General features: G+C 51.0%; 1 protein-coding gene across 1 annotated transcript in view; it reads right to left on the bottom strand.

The window, feature by feature from the left end:
* The window catches only part of LOC144610102 (LIM domain-binding protein 3-like), a 95,553-nt gene that overhangs the window by 18,163 nt on the left and 53,798 nt on the right, over positions 1–23,592 (bottom strand). Inside the window, exons 3-5 of the mRNA XM_078428651.1 lie at positions 19,156–19,307; positions 10,355–10,430; positions 4,212–4,669 (exon numbers count right to left, since the gene is read on the bottom strand). Of these exons, the coding sequence (XP_078284777.1) occupies positions 4,212–4,669; positions 10,355–10,430; positions 19,156–19,307 (686 nt within the window). The remainder of the gene's footprint in view (positions 1–4,211; positions 4,670–10,354; positions 10,431–19,155; positions 19,308–23,592) is intronic.

The following is a 23,592-nucleotide window of genomic DNA, read 5'->3' as shown; positions in this document are numbered from 1 at the left end:
GATTACAGAACACAGGCAGGGACACAACGCAACACCTGCAAGTACAACCGCAACCTGCATGCTGCACACCAACGCAGGCCTGGGAGAGACTGGGCAAGTCAGGGGGAGAGAGAGGGCAGGTCAGGGGGAGAGAGGGCAGGTCAGGGGGAGAGAGGGCAGGTCAGGGGGAGAGAGAGGGCAAGTCAGGGGGAGAGAGAGGGCAGGTCAGGGGGAGAGAGGGCAGGTCAGGGGGAGAGAGAGGGCAAGTCGGGGGGAGAGAGGGCAAGTCGGGGAGAGAGAGAGAACAGGTCGGGGAGAGAGAGGGCAGGTTGGGGAGAGAGAGGGCAGGTCGGGGAGAGAGAGGGCAGGTTGGGGAGAGAGAGGGCAGGTCGGGGAGAGAGAGGGCAGGGCGAGGGGAGAGAGAGGGCAGGTTGGGGGAGAGAGGGCAGGTCGGGGAGATAGAGGGTAAGTCGGGGAGAGAGAGAACAGGTCGGGGAGAGAGGGGGTAAGTCGGGGAGAGAGAGGGCAGGGCAGGGGGAGAGAGAGGGCAGGTTGGGGGAGAGAGGGCAGGTCGGGGAGATAGAGGGTAAGTCGGGGAGAGAGAGAACAGGTCGGGGAGAGAGAGGGTAAGTCGGGGAGAGGGCAGGGGGAGAGAGAGGGAGGGCAGGGGGAGAGAGAGGGGGCAGGGCGGGGGGAGAGAGGACAGGTCAGGGAGAGAGAAGGCAGGGCGGGGGGAGAGGGGGCAGGGCGGGGGGAGAGAGGACAGGTCAGGGAGAGAGAAGGCAGGGCGGGGGGAGAGGGGGCAGGGCGGGGGGAGAGGGGGCAGGGCGGGGGGAGAGAGGACAGGTCAGGGAGAGAGAGGACAGGTCGGGGAGAGAGAGGGTAAGTCGGGGGGGAGAGAGAGACCAGGCCAGGGAGAGAGAGGGCAGGACGGGGGGAGAGACAGGGCAGGGCGGGGGAGAGAGAAGGCAGGTTGGGTGGAGAGAGGGGGCAGGGCGGGGGAGAGAGAGAGGACAGGGCGGGGGGAGAGAGGGCCATCTCGTGCTGCCCTGGGGCACTACACACAACACACTACCACAGGAAGGCTGCCCACTAACTTGGCTGAAGTGTCGACAATCTGCGGAGGGAAGAAGATTGAAAGAAGACGGTTTAGTTGCCAAGTCAGGCGGCAGTACGTCAGGAGTGACGCGGACCCTCGTGGTTCCAGTCTGCAAGAGAGAGATGCCCCCCGCCCATCCCACTGCCCTCCCCCCCCCGAGGCAATGTCCAGTGGTTAAAGAACACAGCGACGGATTTGTGGATAATCCTGGTCCATCGATTTTCCAGCAACTGATGATCCGGCACCTCCTGTAATTCGGACAAAATCACGAGAGACTTGAAATTCCCCCCCCCCCCCCCCCCCCCAATAACAGTCACATCTGTGGAGTCATTTAAGCTCCTTGGAACCATCATCTCCAGGGACCTTAAAAGGGGGGCCACCATCGACTCCACAGTCAAAAAGGCCCAGCAGAGGATGTACTTCCTGCGGCAACTGAAGAAACACAATCTGCCACAATCAATGATGGTCCAATTCTACACTGCCATCATTGAGTCCGTCCTCACCTTCTCCATCATGGTCTGGTTTGGCTCAGCCATCAAGCACGACATCCGGAGGCTGCAACGGATCGTTCGCACAGCTGAGAAGGTTGTTGGCAGCAACCTTCCCCCCATTGACGAACTGTACACTGCAAGGGCCAGGAAGCAAGCGGGCAAGATCATCTCTGACCCCTCTCACCCTGGCCACAAACTCTTTGAAGTGCTTCCCTCTGGAAGGCGACTCCGGACTGTCAAAGCAGCCACAGCCAGACATAAAAATAGCTTTTTTTCCACAAGTGGTAGTTCTACTCAATAACCAAAGTCTGTAGTCTCTTTTTTGCTCTGGTTTATTTTCACCCACATGTTTAGACCGTAATGTTGTGTCCTTATTGTTTTGATGTGGTTATGCTTTATTCTTAATTGTTAACTGTATGTTTGTGTTGTCATTTGTGAGCGGAGCACCAAGGCACATTCCTTGTATATGCACATACTTGGCCAATAAACTTATTCATTCATTCATTCATAATGTGGCACCTCGGCCAGGTGAGGCGGCCGATCTCGACCGCATCGGGACTTCCACGGCCGATCGGTGGGTCGTATTTGCCCCCTGCGGCCGGGGCATTGTAGAAAGAAAGGAGAGAGTGGAGTGCTGAATTATAATGCTGTATGACAATAGACAATAGACAATAGACAATAGGTGCAGGAGTAGGCCATTCAGCCCTTCGAGCCAGCACCGCCATTCAATGCGATCATGGCTGATCACTCTCAATCAGTACCCCGTTCCTGCCTTCTCCCCATACCCCCTCACTCCGCTATCCTTAAGAGCTCTATCCAGTTCTCTCTTGAAAGCATCCAACGAACTGGCCTCCACTGCCTTCTGAGGCAGAGAATTCCACACCTTCACCACTCTCTGACTGAAAAAGTTCTTCCTCATCTCCGTTCTAAATGGCCTACCCCTTATTCTTAAACTGTGGCCCCTTGTTCTGGACTCCCCCAACATTGGGAACATGTGTTGTAATTCTGTATGCTGTGTTGTAATACTGTATGTACTGTAATGCTGTGTTATAATGCTGTATCCTGTGTTATAACGCTATATTATAATGCTGTACGCTGTGTTATAATGTTGTATGCTGTGTTGTAATGCTGTACACAGTGTTGTAATGCTGTATGCTGTGATGTAATACACGCTGTATCGTAATGCTCAATGGATCAATGGTGTTTCATTGTCTCGTGTAGACTGCACAGTGAAATTCTTTTTGAATAAATCACGCACACACCAGTCGGCATATTTTGGCACCATTTAAAAAAAGTCCCAAGTTGAACTCAGCGGGCCAAAGGGGCTGTTTCCACTCTGTATCTCTAAAAACTAAAATAAAAGTGGCGGTTTGTGCGTCTTTCCATCTCATCATCTGTTACAGAGGAAGTGCCTGGTCCCAGTAGCCAGGCAGTGCCTTTGACACACAAGCAATGAATGGCAAACTCAACCCTATAAACATACACCTTCAGTCCCACTGAGAACTGATTGCACCAGAGGCAAGGACAAGCGGTTGCTGACAATATATATATATGTATATACGGCTGTATATATATGATATGATATGATGATAATACAGTGACTGTAAACTGCGTATAGTCAGAGGCCATGAAACCACCTCTATCTGCGGCACCCAAACACACTGCAATTCCAGTTTCATTCAGAGCCTGACTCTTGCCACCAGATGTAAACTTGCAACAGCAAAATCAGTAGCAGACCATCGGAACAATGGCCAACCCCTCTGGTAGACCCAGTCAGGAGGTGACTCCATCTCAGTTGCCCTGTTTAATCTCTGGAGACAGTGCCATAGTCCGAATTCTAATGGGTGGAAAACTATTTGTTGGATCAAGGAAATGATCCACGGTGGAGTTACGTAACCAAGGCAGTAGATGGAATGAAGGTGTAAATCAGCTTGGATCTCAAAGTGGTGAGACAAAGCCCCAGAGCTGAGCATCATCAGCGCTCCTCCATCAGGGCGTACAAGTAGGAACTGGGTAGATACAAGGGAAGATCATTTGCAGGTCGAAGGGGAAAGGGGAGGGATGGGGCCATTCTGCTGGGGAAGCACTGATGAACTGAGTGTCTTTCTGCTGTCCTGCAATTATTCTCTGGTTCCAATGCTTCCTGTCCTCGTGTTCCTGCACCATGGACGGACGGAGTTCCTCACAAATTCTTCATCGTCCTCCAATATTTGAGAGGTTGCAATGTTCTCCAAGAATCCAGCAGGTGTGACGTTCTCCATGATCAATGTTCTCCAAGGTGCAGGAGGCCCAATGTTCTCTGACATCCCAAGGGTTGCAAGGTTCTCCAAGAATCCAGAGGATGTGACATTTGACAAGATCCCAGATTGCAACGTTCTCCCAGATCCTAGAGATTCAACCTTCTCCAAGATCCCAGAGTTTGCAAGGCAGAGCCTCCTGTGCCATGTTAGGAGGCAAGGACGGCAAGTTGGAAGGCTTGATGAGGTATCTCTTTGGAGGAGGGTCACTGGCAAAGGGGGGGATGCAACCAGCCGATGGGGCTGGCCATTACCGACTGCTCAGGAGGCTGTTCAGTGAGAGGTTCCCCTACAGAACACCCGTCCCCTTCACGTCGCGGTGGGGATGAGGTTTGCGGTACGTACCCTGACAGCAGTCCGCCCGTGGAGAGCCTGCCCCGTCTGCCATCCTCCTGGCCAATGGGCCTCAGCATTTCCTGAACGCTCTCTTTTGAGTACAGACCAATGGGGCTGTTGTACTGCCCCCGTGGGGTGGATCTGGGTGTCGCACCCTTCACGCCAGATGCATCGGAGACCCGGGCCGCCGCCCGCGAGAGGTTGACCCCTCCTTGAGGTAAGAGGTCAGGGGTCAGAGGGGTGGCTGGTGAGAACATCGAGGTGGTCCCAGAAGATGTCTGGCCGAAGGAAGCGGTCAGCTGCGAGCTGCAGGAGATGTTGGTGGTCCTGGAGCTGGACCAGTCCCAGGAGATGTCGTTGGGCGGGCGGGGGGTGTCGGTGGGCAGGGTCCCCACGCAGGGCCGCTGCTCGGGGGTCGACGTCTGGTATCTGCTCCCTGGACTGTGGCCGCTCTCCAGGTCGGGCTCCTGCAACAACACACAGCCACGGACAGCACACGCACGCACGCACGCACACACACACGCACGCACACGCACGCACGCATACACGCACGCACGCACACACGCGCACGCGCGCACGCACGCACACACGCACGCACACACACACATGCACACACACACACACACGCGCACACACACACACACACACACACACACACACACACACACACACACACACACACACACACACACACACACACACTGGTATAAACAACCGTCACAGATCACAACCAACGCAACCCACACCAGTGGGCAGAGTAAAACGCCAGCCCATCGCCCAAACCATCCAGGCTTTCACTCTGCATACTGCAGCATCTTGGCAGAAAATGAAGACCATCTCACCAGACAATCGCCTCGGAAAATTTGGAAGCATCTCAAAGCTGAAGACGGCTTCAACACACGACGCTGAATCGACCCGTACGTATGTCTCCTGCCCTGTGGTCTGTACCACATTGACCTCACTGGTTAATATCTCCAACCAGTGTGCATCTGACGAGGGGCGGCACGGTGGCGCAGCGGCAGAGCTGCTGCCTCACGGCGCCAGAGACGGGGGTTCGATCCCGACTAAGGGTGCTGTCTTTATGAGTTTGCTACATTCTCCCTGTGACTACGTGGGTTTTCCCCAGGTGCTCCAGTTTCCTCCCACACTCCAAAGACGTACAGGTTTGTACGATAATTGGCCTCCGTAAGTTGTAAATTGTCCCTGGTGTGTGGGATAGTGTTCGTGTGCGGGGATCGCTGGGCGGCGCGGACTCAGTGGGCCGAATGGCCTGTTTCTGTGCTGTATCTCTAAAGTCGAGAAGTAAATCACCACTGGTTTCAAACCCCAATCACTGCTTGTCCTTGTCTCAACTACATTTCCCTCTGCCTTCTCCAAAATTCCCTTTTTCTATCGAAAGCACAGCTCAAACTATGTTGAAGTAAGATGATTTAATAGGAACCTGAGTGGCATCTTTTTCCACACAGGGTGTGGTGGGAGTATGGAACGAGCTGAGCTAGTTAAGGCAGGTACTATCACAACTTTAAATAGACATTTGGTCAGGTACATGGATAGGACAGGTTTGGAGGGATATATGGCAAACGCAGGCAGATGGGACTAGTGTGGATGGGACACGTTGGTCGACGTGGGCAAAGGGCTTGTATCCATGACTCCATGACTGGACCTATGTTCCCCACACTCCCTGGCTTGTGGCAATGGTTAGATGCCAGCAGGGCAGAGACAGGAGGTTTAGGCACCACACAGGTGCCATTTCCAAAGACAATTCCTTCGAGATGCCATCTCTGACCGAGGACGTCAGATGTTGGTCTGGGGAGATGCTGATGCAGAATGAGTGGCATGAATTAAGTTGCTCGTGTGTACGGGGACCGACTGATCCCGGCGTCTGGTGCAGTGGATTAGGCTGCATTCACAAGTCCGCTATCAGCTACCCAGCCACAGACGGCAAATAATCCTCCCCGTCACTTGTACTCAATAGTCCTCCTCCTCTAAAGCCTGGCAGCGTGTGTGTGTGTGTGTGCATGTGCTCACATCTGAACACGTGTGTGTGTCTGTACCTGTGTGTGTGTGTGTGTGTGTTTATCTGTACCTGTGTGTGTGTCTGTGTGTTTATCTGTGCTTGTGTGTGTGTGCATGCATGTGTGTGTCTGCACGTGTGCATGCATGAGCGCATGTGTGTGTGTGTGTGTGTGTGTTTATCTGTGTGTGTGTGTGTGTGTGCGTGTTTATCTGTGTGTGTGTGTGTGTGTGTGTTTATCTGTGTGTGTGTGTGTGTGTGTTTATCTGTGTGTGTGTGTGTGTGTGTTTATCTGTGTGTGTGTGTGTGTGTGTGTGTTTATCTGTGTGTGTGTGTGTGTGTGTGTGTGTGTGTGTGTGTGTATCTGTGTGTGTGTGTGTGTGTGTGTGTTTATCTGTGTGTGTGTGTGTGTGTGTGTGTGTGTTTATCTGTGTGTGTGTGTGTGTGTGTGTGTGTGTGTTTATCTGTGTGTGTGTGTGTGTGTGCATGCATGTATGTGTCTGCAGGTGTGCATGCATGAGCGCGTGTCCGTGTGCGTGCGTGCATGTGTGTGTGTGCCATGCATGCACACAGATGCAGACACGCGCAAGCTTTCAGACATCTGTGTGTGCCTCTGGTCATGCATGTTTCTGTACATATCTCTGTGTCTGTGACACTGTAATAAACTGCATGCAATGATTTTGTTCATTTGACAGGATTAAGGGATTAAGGGATTAGCCCGACCATCTGGTCACATTTGATTTCCACCAGTTGCACTAACGGCCTGCCTCATCGGCTTTTAAATGAGGGCCTTGCAAATAAAACCCATCGCAAGGGCAGAGTTACACTGGGCAGAAACTAGTTCATCAGCTTTAGAATTTAAATGATGGTGGTTTACAAAAAAAGACACAAATTGGTGGAGTAACTCAGCGTGTAAGGCAGCATCGCTGGAGAACATGGACTGGTGACTTTTCTGGTCGGGCCCCTTCTCCAGGTTGATTGTAATGGGGGGATTGTAAAGCAGGTGGAGTGGGGACAGGGGACAGGCCAAAGCCTTTTGTCTCAAACCTTCTGCTTTTTCATCTCTGGTCTTTGTTCCAACCATCTGCCTATCAACCCCTCCCCACCCCCGCTCCCCGCACCTGTGTCCACATTACCTGCCACGTTTTCTCTCCCTCCCCCCCTCTCTTCCAGCGTTTTTCCCTCCCCCCCACCAACATCAGTGAGAAGGGTCCCAACCACAAATGTCATTATCCATGTTCTCCAGAGATGGGGCAGTGGCAGAGTTGCTGCCTTACAGCGCCAGAGACCCAGGTTCGATCCTGACTGAGGGACTTGTCTGCACAGAGTTGGTACATTCTCCCTGTGACCACGTGGGTTTTCTCCGAGTGCACGGGTTTCCTCCCACACTCCAAAGACATACGGGTTTGCAGGTTAATTGGCTCTGTAAATTGTCCCTAGTGTGTAGGATAGAACTAGTGTGTGGTTGATTGCTGGTCGGCGTGGACTCAATGGGCCGAAGGGCCTACTTCCATGCCTCCCCCTCTCTCCACCCCTCCCCCTTCCCAGTTCTCCGACCAGTCTTACTGTCTCAGACTACATTTTATCTCTGTTTGCTTTGTGGTTTTTATCTTCTCCCAGATCACAATGATCGATTCCACATTTTCCTTGATCGTCATTCCCTTTAGTCCTGTTTTCACACCATACACTTCCTTATCTTTGTACCTCCCCCTCCCCTGACATCAGTCTGAAGAAGGGTCGCGACCCGAAACGTCACCCATTCCTTCTCTCCATAGACGTTGCCTGTCCCGCTGAGTTACTCCAGCATTTTGTGTCTATCTTCGGTTTAAACCTGCATCTGCAGTTCCTTCCCACAGACTTGGAAAGGGCGTCGGTGAGGGGCTCCCGGCAGTCACCCAGAGGTGGCGCTGTGGGCCCATCTGAAGCCACAGGGCGGCCACGCCCTCGGTGTGATGGCACTGCAGGGCAATGAAAGGCCCGACTGAGATTAGCCCTGACTCCCAGTCTCCGTCACCCCCAGCATTATCACCCTGACAAGGAGAGCAGGGAGGTGGAGAGCATGAGGGAGAGGGAAGAGCAGCGAGTGTGAGAGGGAAGAGCAAGGGATGGTGGGGATAGGGTTGCCAACTTTCTCACTCCCAAATAAGGGACAAGGTGACGTCACCGCCCCACGCCCCATGTGACTTCACCCAGCCAGCGGTCACATGCTCCCGCTCCACCAATGGCGGCCACCCGGGCCGGGAGGTGGGTTGCTATGCAACCTCCGTTAGGCGGCGCCCGGGCCTCCGGACCTACACTGTCCGGGCCTACAGCGGCCCCTCGGCCTAATACGGGACAAGGGCGGTCCCATACGGGACAAACCAATTTAGCCCAATATACCGGATGTCTCGGCTAATACGGGACAGTTGGCAACCCTAGGCAGGGAGGAAGATGAGATGAAGACAGAGATAGATACAAAATGCTGGAGTAACTCAGCGGGACAGGCAGCATCTCTGGAGAGAAGGAATGGTGTGACGTTTCGGGTCGAGACCCTTCTTCCGACTGATGTCAGGGGAGTGGGCGGTACAGAAATAAAATGCAATCGGAGACAGTAAGACTGGTGGGAGAACTGGGGGAGGGGATGGTGAGAGAGGAAAAGCAAGGGCTACTTGAAGTTAGGGAAGTCAATGTTCATACCACTGGGGTGTAAGCTATCCAAGCAAAATATGAGGCGCTGTTCCGCCAATTTGCGTTGGGCCTTTCTCTGACAATGGAGGAGGCCCAGGACAGAAAGGTCAGTGTGGGAATGGGAGGGGGAGTTAAAGTGTTGAGCAACCGGGAGATCAGGTTGGTTTAGGCGGGCTGAGTGGAGATGTTCAGCGAAACGATCACCGAGGCTGCGCTTGCTTGGTCTCCCAGATATGTAGGAGTCCACACCTGGAACAGTGGAGACAGTAGATGAGGTTGGAGGAGGTGCAAGTGAACTTCTGTTTGAACCGTTTGAACCAAAGTGTTGGACCACACAGTTTAGAAAGCTGTGTCACTTTTAAACAAACCCTAATCATTAGAAGCAGAGAAGGATTTCTCCAATCTGCAAGGATGGTGCATCGTGGATTTAACATTAAGAAGGTCCTGTGATCCTTGGCATGAAACCATAAGGCTGGAGGTTGCATCGCTCCTTTTACTGGTGTTAAACTAGGTCTGTGTTCATCCAAACTAACTTTCTAAAAGTTCCATCAAGATTGGGCTTCATTATGTATTTTTAAAGCAGAGATTGACAGGTTCTTGATTAGTACGGGTGTCAAAGGTTATGGGGGAAAGGCAGGGGGATGGGGTGGAGAGGGAACAATAGACCATCCATGATTGAATGGTGGAGTAGACCCGATAGGCCGAATGGCCTCATTGTGTTCCTATGGACTTTATGACATTTTGGGGCGGCACGGTGGCGCAGCGGTAGAGTTGCTGCCTTACAGCACCCGAGACCCGGGTTCGATCCTGACTACGGGCGCTGTCTGTACGGAGTTTGCACGTTCTCCCCGTGACCTGCGTGGGCTTTCTCCGAGATCTTCAGTTTCCTCTCACACTCCAAAGACGTACAGGTTTGCAGGTTAATTGGCTTGGTATAAATGCAAATTGTCCCTGGTGTGTGGAGGATAGTGTTAATGTGCGGGGATCGCTGGTCGGCGCGGACTCAGTGGGCCAAAGGGCCTGTTTCCTCGCTGTATCTCTGAACTAAACTAAACTTGTGAGATCTTCAGCTGTGAGGGTTCCAGCTGTCAGGTTTCCCCTTGCAACGCTGAGAGTTTCAACACTTTGCTGATCGACTGCCTGACGTTGCAGCTGCCTGCCTGCAACCTTGCAGCTGCGGCCTCGGCATCTGGACGCTTAATGGGAGTCGCACTCTTCCGGCCACTGGGAAGTGCTGCCTCAACGACGAGCGAAGGGAAGTGGAGTGTTCCCTCACAGAGATCCTTGACCGGGAAGAGTCCACGTTAGCAGCAGGAAGTGAAAGACTTGCTTCCCGGTCATATTCCCACTCCAGCGATGGAGAACACCAGCGAACCAGTCCGTAGTTACCGAGGCATTGATCAGGAACCCGCTCAGAGAGCTGGGTAACTGCAGAGGTGATGCAATGGGGACTAGGTGGGACTGGTCTTACCTTCTGATGTGGGATCACTGGCATGGGAGAATCCATTCTCAGAGCAGCGGTGGGAACAGGTCCCGGACGCCTGGATCTGAAAAACAAATCCATCCACTTCCCATTAGAATGTTCCACATAAAACCGTACACAGGCCCTTCTTATGTAGGAAGGCACTGCAGATGCTCGTTTAAATCAATGCCTGAAGAAGTGCACTGTACGGAGTTTGTACGTTCTCCCCGTGACCTGCGTGGGTTTTCTCCGAGATCTTCGGTTTCCTCCCACACTCCAAAGACGTACAGGTATGTAGGTTAATTGACTGGGTAAAATGTAAAAAATTGTCCCTAGTGGGTGTAGGATAGTGTTAATGTGCGGGGATCGCTGGGCGGCGCGGACTTGGTGGGCCGAAAAGGCCTGTTTCCGCGCTGTATATATATGATATGATATGATATGATATGAAGGGTCTCGACCCGAAACTTCACCTATCCAGGTTAGGTTCAGTTTAGAGATACAGCGCAGAAACAGGCCCTTCGGCCCACCTAGTCCGCGCCAACCCGCGATCCCCGCACACTAACACTATCCTACACACACCAGGGGCAATTTACAATTACACCAAGCCAGTTAGCCTACAAACCTGTAGGTCTTTGGAGTGTGGGAGGAAACTGGAGATCCCGGTGAAAACCCACGCAGGTCACGGGGAGAACGTACAAACTTCATGGGGACAGCACCCGTAGTCGGGATTGAACCCGGATACCTGGCGCCGTAAGGCAGCAACTCTACCGCTGCACCACCGTGTTCTCCAGAGATGCTGCCAGATCCAAGGAGAAAGCTCAGGGGGCTGAGTGGCCGACTCCTGCTCCCCAGGCCTATGTTTACATCACTACAACCTGCGCTCAGAGAGAAGCCCCTGAGCATTAGAGAGAGAACCTTTCAACTCCAATGACAAGGCCATTGAACAGGCTTTAGACACCAGTCAGCAGAGGACCACTTCGGCAAAGGGGTCTCCCAAGTCTGAAGAAGGGTCCCCACTCGAACATTCACCTCTCCATGTTCTCCACTGAGTTACTCCAAAACATTGTGTTTGAAACAGGCCCTTCTTCTCCGGTTGGAAGAGGCCTCTGTTTCTCCCAGACAATGGACTGAGGCAGAGCAAATCTTCCTCTGCAGTGGCTGGGAACGTGAGCGCTACCCATAACAGGAGAGACTAGGACCGACTGCACTCTCCTCCCATAGAAACGAGTTGCAGGGGTAGGCCATTCGGCCCTTCGAGCCCGCACCGCCATTCAATATGATCATGGCTGATCACCTAAATCAGTACCCCGTTCCTGCTTTCTCCCCATATCCATTGATTCCGTTAGCCCTAAGAGCTACATCTAACTCTCTCTTGAAAACATCCAGTGAATTGGCCTCCACTGCCTTCTGTGGCAGAGAATTCCACAGATTCACAACTCTCTGGGTGAAAAAGTTTTTCCTCATCTCAGTCCTAAATGGCCTACCCCTTATTCTTAAACTGTGACCCCTGGTTCTGGACCCCCCCCCAACATCGGGAACATTTTTCCTGCATCTAGCCTGTCTAATCCCTTAAGAATTGTATATGTTTCTATAAGATCCCTCCTCATCCTTCTAAATTCCAGTGAATACAAGCCCAGTCGACCCATTCTTTCTTCAGTGTCAGTCTCACAACTGGTGGGGTCACAGTGAACAAAGTACAAGCTGTGGTTAAATTCTCCAATTTTAAGTAACCTCTAACTAACCCTCTCAAATCTCCTCCCTTCTCTCTGTCCAACCCCCCCCCCCCCCACCCCACCTCGCTTCACCCTCCCCCCTCCCCTCCCCAGTGACTCCCACCTATTTCTCCCACATCACTGTGGCACAGTGGTAGTGGTCAACCTAGCCTGCTCAACCTCCCCCTGTAGCTCAGGCCCTCAAATCCTGGCAACATCATTGTAAACAGACACAAAGTGTTGGAGTATCTCAGCGGGTCAGGCAGCATCTCTAGAGGGAAGGAATAGGTGACGTATTGGGTCGAGACCCTTCTCCAGATCTTCTTCATTGCAAATCTCTGCTGCACAACAACATCTTTCTCATGTGTAGGAAGGAACTGCAGATGCTCGTTGAAACCGTAGACACCTAAAGCTGGAGTAACTCAGCGGGTCAGACAGCATCTCTAGAGAAAAGGAATTGGTGACGTTTCGGGTTGAGAGTCTGAAGAAGGGTCTCAACCTCAACATCACCTATTCCTTTTCTCCAGAGATGCTGTCTGACCCGCTGAGTTACTCCGGCATTTTGAGTCTTCTGTATGTTAATTCCTGATTACCAATAAGCATTTGAATTAGGCTATACAAAATTATTAATGATGATTTGTGTCATAGAAATATTGAAAAATAGGTGCAGGAGTAGGCCATTCGGCCCTTTGAGCCATTCAATATGATCATGACTGATCATCTAAAATCAGTCCCCGTTCCTGCTTTTTCCCCATATCCCTTCATTCCTTTAGCCCTCAGAGCTAAATCTAACTCTTTTGGGCGGCACAGTGGCGCAGCGGTAGAGTTGCGGCCTTACAGCGAATGCAGCGCCGGAGACCCGGGTTCAATCCCGACTACGGGTGTTGTCTGTACGGTGTTTGTACGTTCTCCCCGTGACCTGCGTGGGTTTTCTCCGGGATCTTCGGTTTCCTCCCACACTCCAAAGACGTACAGGTATGTAGGTTAATTGGCTTGGTATAAATGTGAAAATTGTCCCTAGTGTGTGTAGGATAGTGTTAATGTGCGGGGATCGCTGGTCGGCGCGGACCCGGTGGGCCGAAAGGGCCTGTTTCCGTGCTATATCTCTAAACAAGTACTAACTCTCTCTTGAAAACTGTCGATGAACATCTTTCATACAGCTGGGTGATCAAAAACTGAACATTACTCTAAATGTCACCAACGTCCTGTGACCCGGTTTACACAATCAGACTCCAAGCCATCGAGCAGACAAAGCAACATGGCATCAAATGGAGGATCAGCTTCAAAGCCCAAGGGAGAGTTTATTTAACATGAAGCGGCGATATGAGCAGACTCCGATGTGAAATAGACAATCGCAACGATCAGAGTTCATAACCTTCCCCGAAATGTTAAAGGCACAGTCACATTTCATCGTCAATTGGCCGAATTACATTGGCCTCACGTGCAGACAGCTGTCCTGCTGACCCACTGTGTCCCAGCGGTGGAGTCAATACTTCATAAGTTCATCAGTCACAGGAGCAGAATTAGACCATTCGGCCCATCGTGTCTACTCCGCCATTCAATCATGGCTGATCTATCTCTCCCTCCTAACCCCATTCTCCTGCCTTCTCCCCATAACCGCTGACACCCGCGCTAATCAAGAATCTACCTATCTCCACCTTAAAAATATCCATTCACTTATCCTCCACATCTGTCTGTGACAAAGAATTCCACAGATTCATCACCCTCTGACTAAAGAAATTCCTCCCCATCTCCTTTCTAAAAGAACGTCCATTAATTCAGAGGCTATGACCTCTAGTCCTAGGCGCTCCAACTAGTGGAAACGTCCTAGTGCATCACTGCTGCAGCTGTACTGGTGGACACACAGCCTTGCAGAGGTGAGCAGTATTAGGCCATTCGGCCCATCGAGTCTACTCCGCCATTCAATCATGGCTGATCCGTCTCTCCTTCCTAACCCCATTCTCCTGGCTTCTCCAAGTTGCAGGGTGACTTGGACAGGTTGTGTGAGTGGGCGGATGTATGGCAGATGCAGTTTAATGTGGATAAGTGTGAGGTTATCCACTTTGGTGGTAAGAATAGGAGCAAAGAGGTCCTTCTGCAGTTGTACAGGGCCCTAGTGAGACCGCACCTGGAGTACTGTGTGCAGTTTTGGTCTCCAAATTTGAGGAAGGATATTCTTGATATTGAGGGCGTGCAGCGTAGATTTACTAGGTTAATTCCCGGAATGGCAGGACTGTCATGTTGAAAGACTGGATCGACTAGGCTTGTAAACACTGGAATTTAGAAGGATGAGAGGAGATCTTATTGAAACGTATAAGATTATTAAGGGGATGGACACGTTAGAGGCAGGAAACATGTTCCCAATGTTGGGGGAGTCCAGAACAAGGGGCCACAGTTTAAGAATAAGGGGTAGGCCATTTAGAACTGAGATGAGGAAAAACTTTTTCAGTCAGAGAGTTGTGAATCTGTGGAATTCTCTGCCTCAGAAGGCAGTGGAGGCCAATTCTCTGAGAGAGAGCTAGATAGAGCTCTTAAGGATAGCGGAGTCAGGGGGTATGGGGAGAAGGCAGGAACGGGGTACTGATTGAGAATGATCAGCCATGATCACATTGAATGTCGGTGCTGGCTCGAAGGGCCGAATGGCCTCCTCCTGCACCTATTGTCTATTGTCTATTCAGACCTTCTTCCGTCTAAACCAGCAACTGCAGTTGCTTCCTACACATAGTAGTCCTGTTGTCTGAAGGTTCTTCCTGCCCCCCAATTGAAAGGTGCACCTCAGGGTCTGAAGACAAAATGGCTTTACATAAAACATGCTCTGCCAGGCAAATCTAAGTTCTGGCAAAGACAGCCAGGTCCCACGAGATGCTCGTGATCCAATTACTTAATCGGCAAAGATTAAAGATGCACAAGTTAATTTGTTCAATGGCTGCAGGGCAGAGCAACTAAATATTTCACTTTTCTAAAAGGCTATTTAACTCCTTGTGGGTGGCTTCTAATTTTGCACCACTCCTCATTATATTTACTTGAGGGACGTGGACTAAACCTACTGTGTTGTTATTCAGTGCCAGGGTTTGAGGCACCACGGCCTCTGAAACCACTGGACCTCAGACCCCAACACACATGGATCTCAGACACAATAGACAATAGACAATAGGTGCAGGAGTAGGCCATTCGGCCCTTCGAGCCAGCACCGCCATTCAATGTGATCATGGCTGATCATTCTCAATCAGTACCCCGTTCCTGCCTTCTCCCCATACCCCCTGACTCCGCTATCCTTAAGAGCTCTATCTAGCTCTCTCTTGAATGCATTCAGAGAATTGGTGAGGCAGAGAATTCCACAGATTTACAACTCTCTGACTGAATTTTTTTTTCCTCATCTCCGTTCTAAATGGCCTACCGCTTATTCTTAAACTGTGGCCCCTGGTTCTGACAACATTGGGAACATGTTTCCTGCCTCTAATGTGTCCAACCCCTTAATAATCTTATATGTTTCAATAAGATCCCCTCTCATCCTTCTAAATTCCAGTGTATACAAGCCTAGTCGCTCCAGTCTTTCAACATACGACAATCCCGCCATTCCGGGAATTAACCTAGTAAACCTACGCTGCACGCCCTCAATAGCAAGAATATCCTTCCTCAAATTTGGAGACCAAAACTGCACACAGTACTCCAGGAACACCAACACATGGACCTCAGACACCAACACATGGACCTCAGACACCAACACATGGACCTCAGACCCCAACACATGGACCTCAGACACCAACACATGGACCTCAGACACCAACACATGGATCTCAAACCCCAACACATGGACCTCAGACACCAACACATGGACCTCAGACCCCAACACATGGACCTCAGACACCAACACATGGACCTCAGACACCAACACATGGATCTCAAACCCCAACACATGGACCTCAGACACCAACACATGGACCTCAGACACCAACGCATGGATCTCAGACTTCAACACATGGACCTCAGACCCCAATCCAACAAATGAGTCTCAGACCCAACCCCAACACCCAAAACATGGACATCAAACCCCAAACCAACACATGGGCCTCAGACCCCAACCAAACACACAACACATGGACTTCAAACCCCAGCCCAGTACCCACCTCATGACCTTCAGAACCCAACCCAACACATGGACCAAACCTCAACCCAACACATGGACTTTTCCCTCCAACCCAACATATACGCCTCAGAACCCAACCCAACAAGAAACACATGGTCTTTAAACCCCAATCCAACACATGGACTTCAGGCCCCAGCCCAACATACAAGCCTCAGAACCCAACCCAACACCAAAACACATAGACTTCAAAGCCCACCAAATGACATTCAGACCCCAGCCCTACACATGGACTTGACCCCAACCGTACATCTGGTCTTTAATTTCCTCCCGAGATCAACATCCAGTGAAGGGCTAATCACTGCCCAAAGAGATCCCAAGTGGGTTTAGAAGGATGGGGGGAGGAGGGGAGGGGGGGGGGGGGGGGGGGGAATCTCATTGAAACCTATGGTATAATGAAAAGCCAAGATAGAATGGATGTGGAGAGGATGTTTCCAGTAATGGGAGAGCCTAGAACCAGAGAGCAGAGCCTCAGAATAAAAGGACGTTCCTTCAAAATGGAGACGGGGAGGAATTTATTAAGCTAGAGGGTGGTGAATCTGTGGAATTCATTGCCACAGATGGGATTGATATGTTCGTGATTAGTAAAGATCCCAAATGTTACGGGGAGAAGGCAGGAGAATGAGGGATAAATAGATCAGCTATGATTGAATGGCGCAGTAGACTCGATGGGCTGAATGGCCTAATTCTGCTCCTATATCTTATGGTCTTATAAGTGAGCTGTTGAAACCAAGACCACTTTCCTCCTCTTAGGAAAATATTCAAAGATCTGCTGGCAAGGAATTATTTCCAGAGATATATCATCGGAACATTATTGCAATGTTAACGTGCAAAGATAACCTTGCATCGCCAACAATGGACCATTGTGGGCTCCACCCCTCCTTAATCATCGTTGCCGGGTTTGATTTGTTTTTTTCATGTCTTTCATTCATCCCTCTAGTTTCCCCACCTCCCCTGACTCTCGGTCTGAAGAAGGGTCTCGAAGGGCCGAATGGCCTCCTCCTGCACCTATTGTCTATTGTTTATTGTCTATATCTGCCTCCCACTGAGTTACTCCAGCAATTTTTGTCCATCTTCATTGTTCCCTGTTGGGCTCATTGGACAGTTACAAATATCCCATTCTACGGCACCTCAAATCTAGGGTGAAGGACTTCATAATAACTTCATAATGAAATCTTCTTCATAGGGCACATTCTTTGTGTTGTTCTCGTCAATGTTGCAGCTATCTGCTGGGGGTTTTGTACTATGCACATGGATAGCAATCACACGAAGGTCGCAGGCTATGCTGATCCAAGACTGGATTCAAATGACTTTTAACAACACTCTCATTTCAAAAGTTGTTGAACAGCTTCAAATAAGATGGCTCAGGCACCCCAACAAGCTCCAGAAAGGGGTACCGCTGAGGACCACAGTAGGTAGGAGAATGTAGCCACACCAAACGTGCAGTGGGAGAGGGCCGATCGGTACACGACCCACAGGCCGGGCTACAACCCACCACCAGGGTGGGGGAAAGTGTTGTGGCACCAGACACCCAGAGGGGGCATGATCAGTGGGCTGAGGAACGGCAAATGGAGTTTAAGTCACGGTGGCGCAGTGGTAGAGTTGCTGCCTTATAGCACTTGCAGCGCCGGAGACGCGGGTTCAATCCCGACTACGGGTGCTGTCTGTACGGAGTTTGTACGTTCTCCCCGTGTGGATTTTCTCCGAGATCTTCAGTTTTTCTCCCACACTCCAAAGACGTACAGGTATAGCGGAGTCAGGGGGTATGGGGAGAAGGCAGGAACGGGGTACTGATTGAGAATGATCAGCCATGATCACATTGAATGGTGGTGCTGGCTCAAAGAGCCGAATGGCCTCCTCCTGCACCTATTGTCTATTGTCTATTGTATGTAGGTTAATTGGCTTGGTTTGTGTGTAAATTGTCCCTAGTGTGTGTCGGATAGTGTTAATGTGCAGGGATCGTTGGTCGGCGCGGACTCGGTGGGCCGAAGGGCCTGTTTCCGCGCTGTATCTCTAAACTAAAGTCAGATGTGTGTAAGGAGTTACACTTTGGGAAGGCAAACCAGGGCAGCACCTTCACAGTTAATGGTAAGTCCCTGGGGAATGTCGTGGTCAGAGGGGTCTTGGAATGCAAGTACCCAGTTCTCTGAATATGGAGCATCATGTAGACAGGGTGGTGAAGGCAGCTTTTGGCACGTTGGTCTTCACCAGTTACAATGCAGTAAAGAAGTAAAGAAGTTGGGACTGTTACATTCCAGTCGGACAAGATGCTGGTGAGGCCACATTTGGGCTATTGTGTTCAGTTTTGATCACCCCTCACCCCTCAACAGGAAAGGTGCCGTTAAGCTGGAAAAGGTGCGGTTTAGAGGATGTTGGTGAGTCTGTGTAACTCAGATGGCCGTGGAGGCCAAGTCAGTGGGTATTTTTAAAGTGAATATTGGCAAGATCAGTAGGGGCGTCAGAGGTTATGGGGAGGAGGCAGGAGAATGGGGTTCAGAGAGAAAAATAGATCACCTATGATCGAATGGCGGAGCAGACTCGATGGGCCAAATGGCCTTATTCTGCTCCGATGTCCTTGGGTGCAACGGTGGTGCAGCGGTAGAGTTGCTGCCTTACAGCGCTTACAGAGCCAGAGACCCAGGTTCGATCCTGGCTACGGGTGCTTGTCTGTACGGAGTTTGTACGTTCTCCCCGTGACCTGCGTGAGTTTTCTCCGAGATCTTCGTTTTCCTCCCACACTCCAAAGACGTACAAGTTTGAAGGTTAATTGGATGGGTATAATTGTAAACCAAAAAGTCCCTAGTGTCGGATAGTGTTAATGTGCGGGGATCGCTGGTCGGTGCGGACTCGGTGGGCCAAATAAAGAAAAAACTAAACTAACAATGTCATGTGAACTTGTGAACAGCCACTTCGTTCCCCACCCGTTCACAACACGATAACAAGTGGGCACCTACTTGTGGAGGCTCAGGTTCATGGAGTACATGGCCGACTTGATCTTGTTCTGGCAATCCAAGTGGGTCATGCCTTCAGTGCTGACGCCATCAATGGCCACGATGGTGTCTCCTTGGTTGATGTTGGCCAGGGCTGCCTTGCTCCCAGGACTTATCTGGAACGAGAGACAAACGCGGGTCAACATTGCAAACCAGGCAGTAAAACAACGAAAGAAGCAAACCGGCAAACCCACCGACACCTGAAAGGACGCAAAGTGCTGGGGTAACACAGCGGGTCAGGCAGCATCGCTGGAGAACATGGATAGGTGACGCTTCACAGAGTGCTGGAGAAACTCAGCGGGTCAGGCAGCATCGCTGGAGAACGTGGATCGGTAACACTTTGGGAGTCTGAAGAAGGGTCCCACCTAGGGGTGCCAACTATCTCACTCCCAAATAAGGGACAAGGTGGCGTCACCGCCCCACGTGACCTCACCCAGTCAGCGGCCACGTGCTCCCGCTGCACCAATGGCGGCCGCCCGGGCCGGGAGGCGGGTTGCTACGAACCTCCGTTAGGCGGCGCCCGGGCCTCTGGGCCTACACTGTCTGGACCTACAGCGTCCGGACTTACACGTCCGAGCCTACAACGTCCGGACCTACAGCGTCTGGGCCTACAGCGCCCCCCGGGCCTAATACGGGACAAGGGCGTTCCCGGACGGGACAAACCAATTTGGCCCAAAATACGAGATGTCCTGGCTAATTTGGGACAGTTGGCAACCCTAGTCCCACCTGAACAGTCTCCTATTCGTGTACTCCAGAAATGCTGCCTGACCCACTGAGTTACTCCAGCACTTTGTGTCCTTTTGTGTAAACCGGCATCTGCAGTTCCTTGTTTCTCCCTGAAAGGTAACGAAAGCTAACGCCTTTGTGTACAAACACTAGTTCTATGTTACCCCACTTTCCCATTCACTCCACGGGCACCAGGGGCAATTTACAGAGGCCAATCAACCTGCAAACCAATACAATGGACAATAGACAATAGGTGCAGGAGGAGGCCATTCGGCCCTTCGAGCCAGCACCACCATTCAATGTGATCATGGCTGATCATTCTCAATCAGTACCCCGTTCCTGCCTTCTCCCCGTACCCCCTGACTCCGCTATCATTAAGAGCTCTATCCAGCTCTCTGTTGAAAGCATCCAGAGAATTGGCCTCCACTGCCTTCTGAGGCAGAGAATTCCGTAGGTAGGTCTTTGGGAAGTGGAAGGAAGCCAGAGCACCCGGAGAAACCCCACGCTCTCCTGGGTGTGTAGGGAGTGGATGGGATAGTGAGATAACAGTGTGAAGTGATGATCGATGGTCAGCGTGGCCATGGTGCTCCAACGGGCCTGTTAACAAGCTGTGTCTTTAAACTCTAACCACTCTCTAGAGCCCACTTGTACATCACTTCAGCCAAAATAATCAGACATATAATAGCAGCGAGTGAGTCCAGAGCATTGCAGAGATGCCCATCCATCACTGCCAGCGGGGTTCAAGGCGTAAGCTGAGACGGCTGTCTCATTAAACGATAAATATATTGCTGACTGGGCCGGTGTGTTCTGGGACGATGCGTGTCGGTGAGGCAGCTGTTGCCGCTTGTCAGAGCCGCCCTGCCTGACAGCCTCTGCGGGCCACAGGCCAAGCCTGGAGCAATGCGGACCAAAACGCTGCAGCGATCCGCGAGGGAGATCAGAATACAGCCTCCGCACTGACTGACCCAAGCGCGCTCTATTCAAGGGAAGCCATCCCAAGAATCCACCTCGGTGTTCCAATATCTAAAGGGGCTGCTCCTTGCTTTTTGGCTGCACTTTTCACCCACCATCCCCATCTTTGGACACCCTGTGCGTCGGGGAGAGGGCGGGGCCGAAGATGTCCTGGGTGGGTTGCTCCTGGGCCTGGCCAAGCTGGCCATCCACGACTCACGGCGCCAGGCGGAAGAGGGCTCTGCCCGAGCTGGCTGCCTGCCCCTTTTCCGGGGTTACATCCATGCCCGGGTGGTGTTGGAGAGGGACCGCGCGCTGCCCACGGGCACCCTGGGAGATTTCCGGGACCGCTGGGAACCGCGGGGGATTGGATGTATCCTGGATGGGGATTGTAATATAATTGTATAATAGTTTCAATTGGTATATTTGTTTGTATAATATTCTGGTGGTGGGTTCTGTTTTGGTTTTATTGTATTGTATATATTATTTTAATATTTGAATAAATATTTTTGATTTAAAAAAAAAAAAAAAGGAATCCACCTCGGGAGGTTCCACGGTTCGATTTAGTTTAGTTTAGAAATACAGCACTGAAGCAGGTCCTTCGGCCCACCGGGTCCACAACAACATGGATTGGACAGTTTTGGAGGTTTATGGGCCAAACGCGGGCAGGTGGGACTAGTGTAGATGGGACAAGTTAGCCGGTATGGGCAGGTTGGGCTGAAGGGCCTGTTTCCACACTGTATCATTCGATGATTCTACATCTCTAACAATGATCACCCATTCAATCTAGTGAACAGTTACTCTGAAGAAAGGTCTTGATCCGAAATGTCACCTCTCCATGTTCTCCAGAGATGCTGCCTGACCAGCTGAGTTACTCCAGCACTTCGTGTCTTGTCTCGCATGAGTTCAATGTTGTCCCACTTTCTCATCCACTCCCATCTCCCTCCAAACCCTTCCTATCCACACATCTGTCCAAATGTCTTGCATCCGTTTTTCGAGCTTCCTCTACCAGCTCGTTCCAGGTACAGGTGATCCTGAGTGAGTGGGTAAATAGTCCAAATCTTTTTTGGGCATCAAAAACATGTGGGCATAGGTTTAAGGAGAGAGGATGGAGTTTTGAAGGAAATTTTCAAGGGCACTTTTTTTTCTCACAGTGGTTGATATTTGGAACCCAGGAATATAAGCAGCAGGAAGAGGCCATTCAGCCCATCGAGCCTTCCCCACCGTTCAATACGATCATGATCTTTTACCTCAGCCCTGCTTTTCTGCACTTGTATCTCTCGATTTCACAAACATCCAAAAATCTACCTGTTTGCCTTACAGCGAATGCAGCGCCGGGGACCCGGGTTCCATCCCGACTACGGGCGCCGTCTGTGCGGAGTTTGTACGTTCTCCCCGTTACCTGCGTGGGTTTTCTCTGAGATCTTTGGTTTCCTCCCATGCTCCAAAGACGTGCAGGTATGTAGGTTAATTGGCTTGTTAACTGTAAAAATTGTCCCTCGTGGGTGTAGGATAGTGTTAATGTGCGGGGATCGCTGGTCGGCGCGGACCCGGTGGGCCGAAAGGGCCTGTTTCCACACTGTATCTCTAAACTGCCCATTTCTGTTCTGAATATATGGTATGGTACTTTATTTGCCAAAAGTACCACGGTTTTAAGCAGTAAAATTCATTTTTGTGTACAGTTCAGTACAAGTATCACTATACATCTAGATATATAGATATATCTATGCATTTAGATACATCTTAGATAAGCACCTCAGATACAGTACAAGTGTGTAGCAGTCGTACACTGAGACAGTATACAGAACCGCCAGTGTGGCACCATTTTCAAGTCCAGTTGTTGTAAGTGCAGGGATATATTGGGCACCTGAGCCTCCGCAGTGGAGAACTACAAAGATTCACTTTCCTTTGGCTTAGAAATGTCTTCTCATCTCAGTCCTGAGCTCCTCACTTGGTTCTGGAGTCCCAAGTCAGGAAAACATCAGCCTCAAACGTAGGGTCTCGACCCGAAATGTCACCCATTCCTTCTCTCCAGAGATGCTGCCTGTCCCGCTGAGTTACTCCAGCATTTTGTGCCTACCTTCGGTGTAAACCAGCATCTGCATTTCCTTCCTACACCCTTTAATCTACCTGACAATCCCCATAGAAATATTATATATTTCAATGGGATTACCTCTCTTTAGACTTGGATGAAGGGCCGAATGGCCTACTCCTGCACCTATTCTCTATTGACTTTAGAGGTACAGCGTGGAAACAGGCCCTTCGGCCCACTGAGTCCGTGCCGACCAGCGATCACCCCGTACACAAGCGCTATCCCACACACTAGGGACAATTTGCAATTTTTACAGAAGCCAATTAACCTAAAAACCTGCATGTCTTTTGGAGTGTGGGGGGAAACCAGAGCACCCAGAGAAAACCCACGCGGTCACAGGGAGAACGTAAAACTCCGTACAGACAGCACCTGCAGTCGGGATCGAACCTACGTCTCTGGCGCTGTGAGGCAGCAACTCGACCACTGTCTGAGAGACATCTTTCTGCCTCCTTATACGACAAACCTGCCATAAATCTCATGCTAACCCGCATGCCTGGTGTTTTGCACTGAACTCAAGCATGAAACTCGCTGCCTTCATAACTGCACAAGGCTCATAGGCAGCTGACGTGAAAATATTTTGTGGTTTTTCAAGCTTTACCCCGAATCCCCCACCCCTTCACCAACCCCTTCTT

This window comes from Rhinoraja longicauda, chromosome 35 (genome assembly GCF_053455715.1).
Source record: "Rhinoraja longicauda isolate Sanriku21f chromosome 35, sRhiLon1.1, whole genome shotgun sequence".
NCBI classification, from domain to species: Eukaryota; Metazoa; Chordata; class Chondrichthyes; order Rajiformes; family Arhynchobatidae; genus Rhinoraja; species Rhinoraja longicauda.
This window is presented reverse-complemented; position numbering and strand designations above follow the sequence as displayed.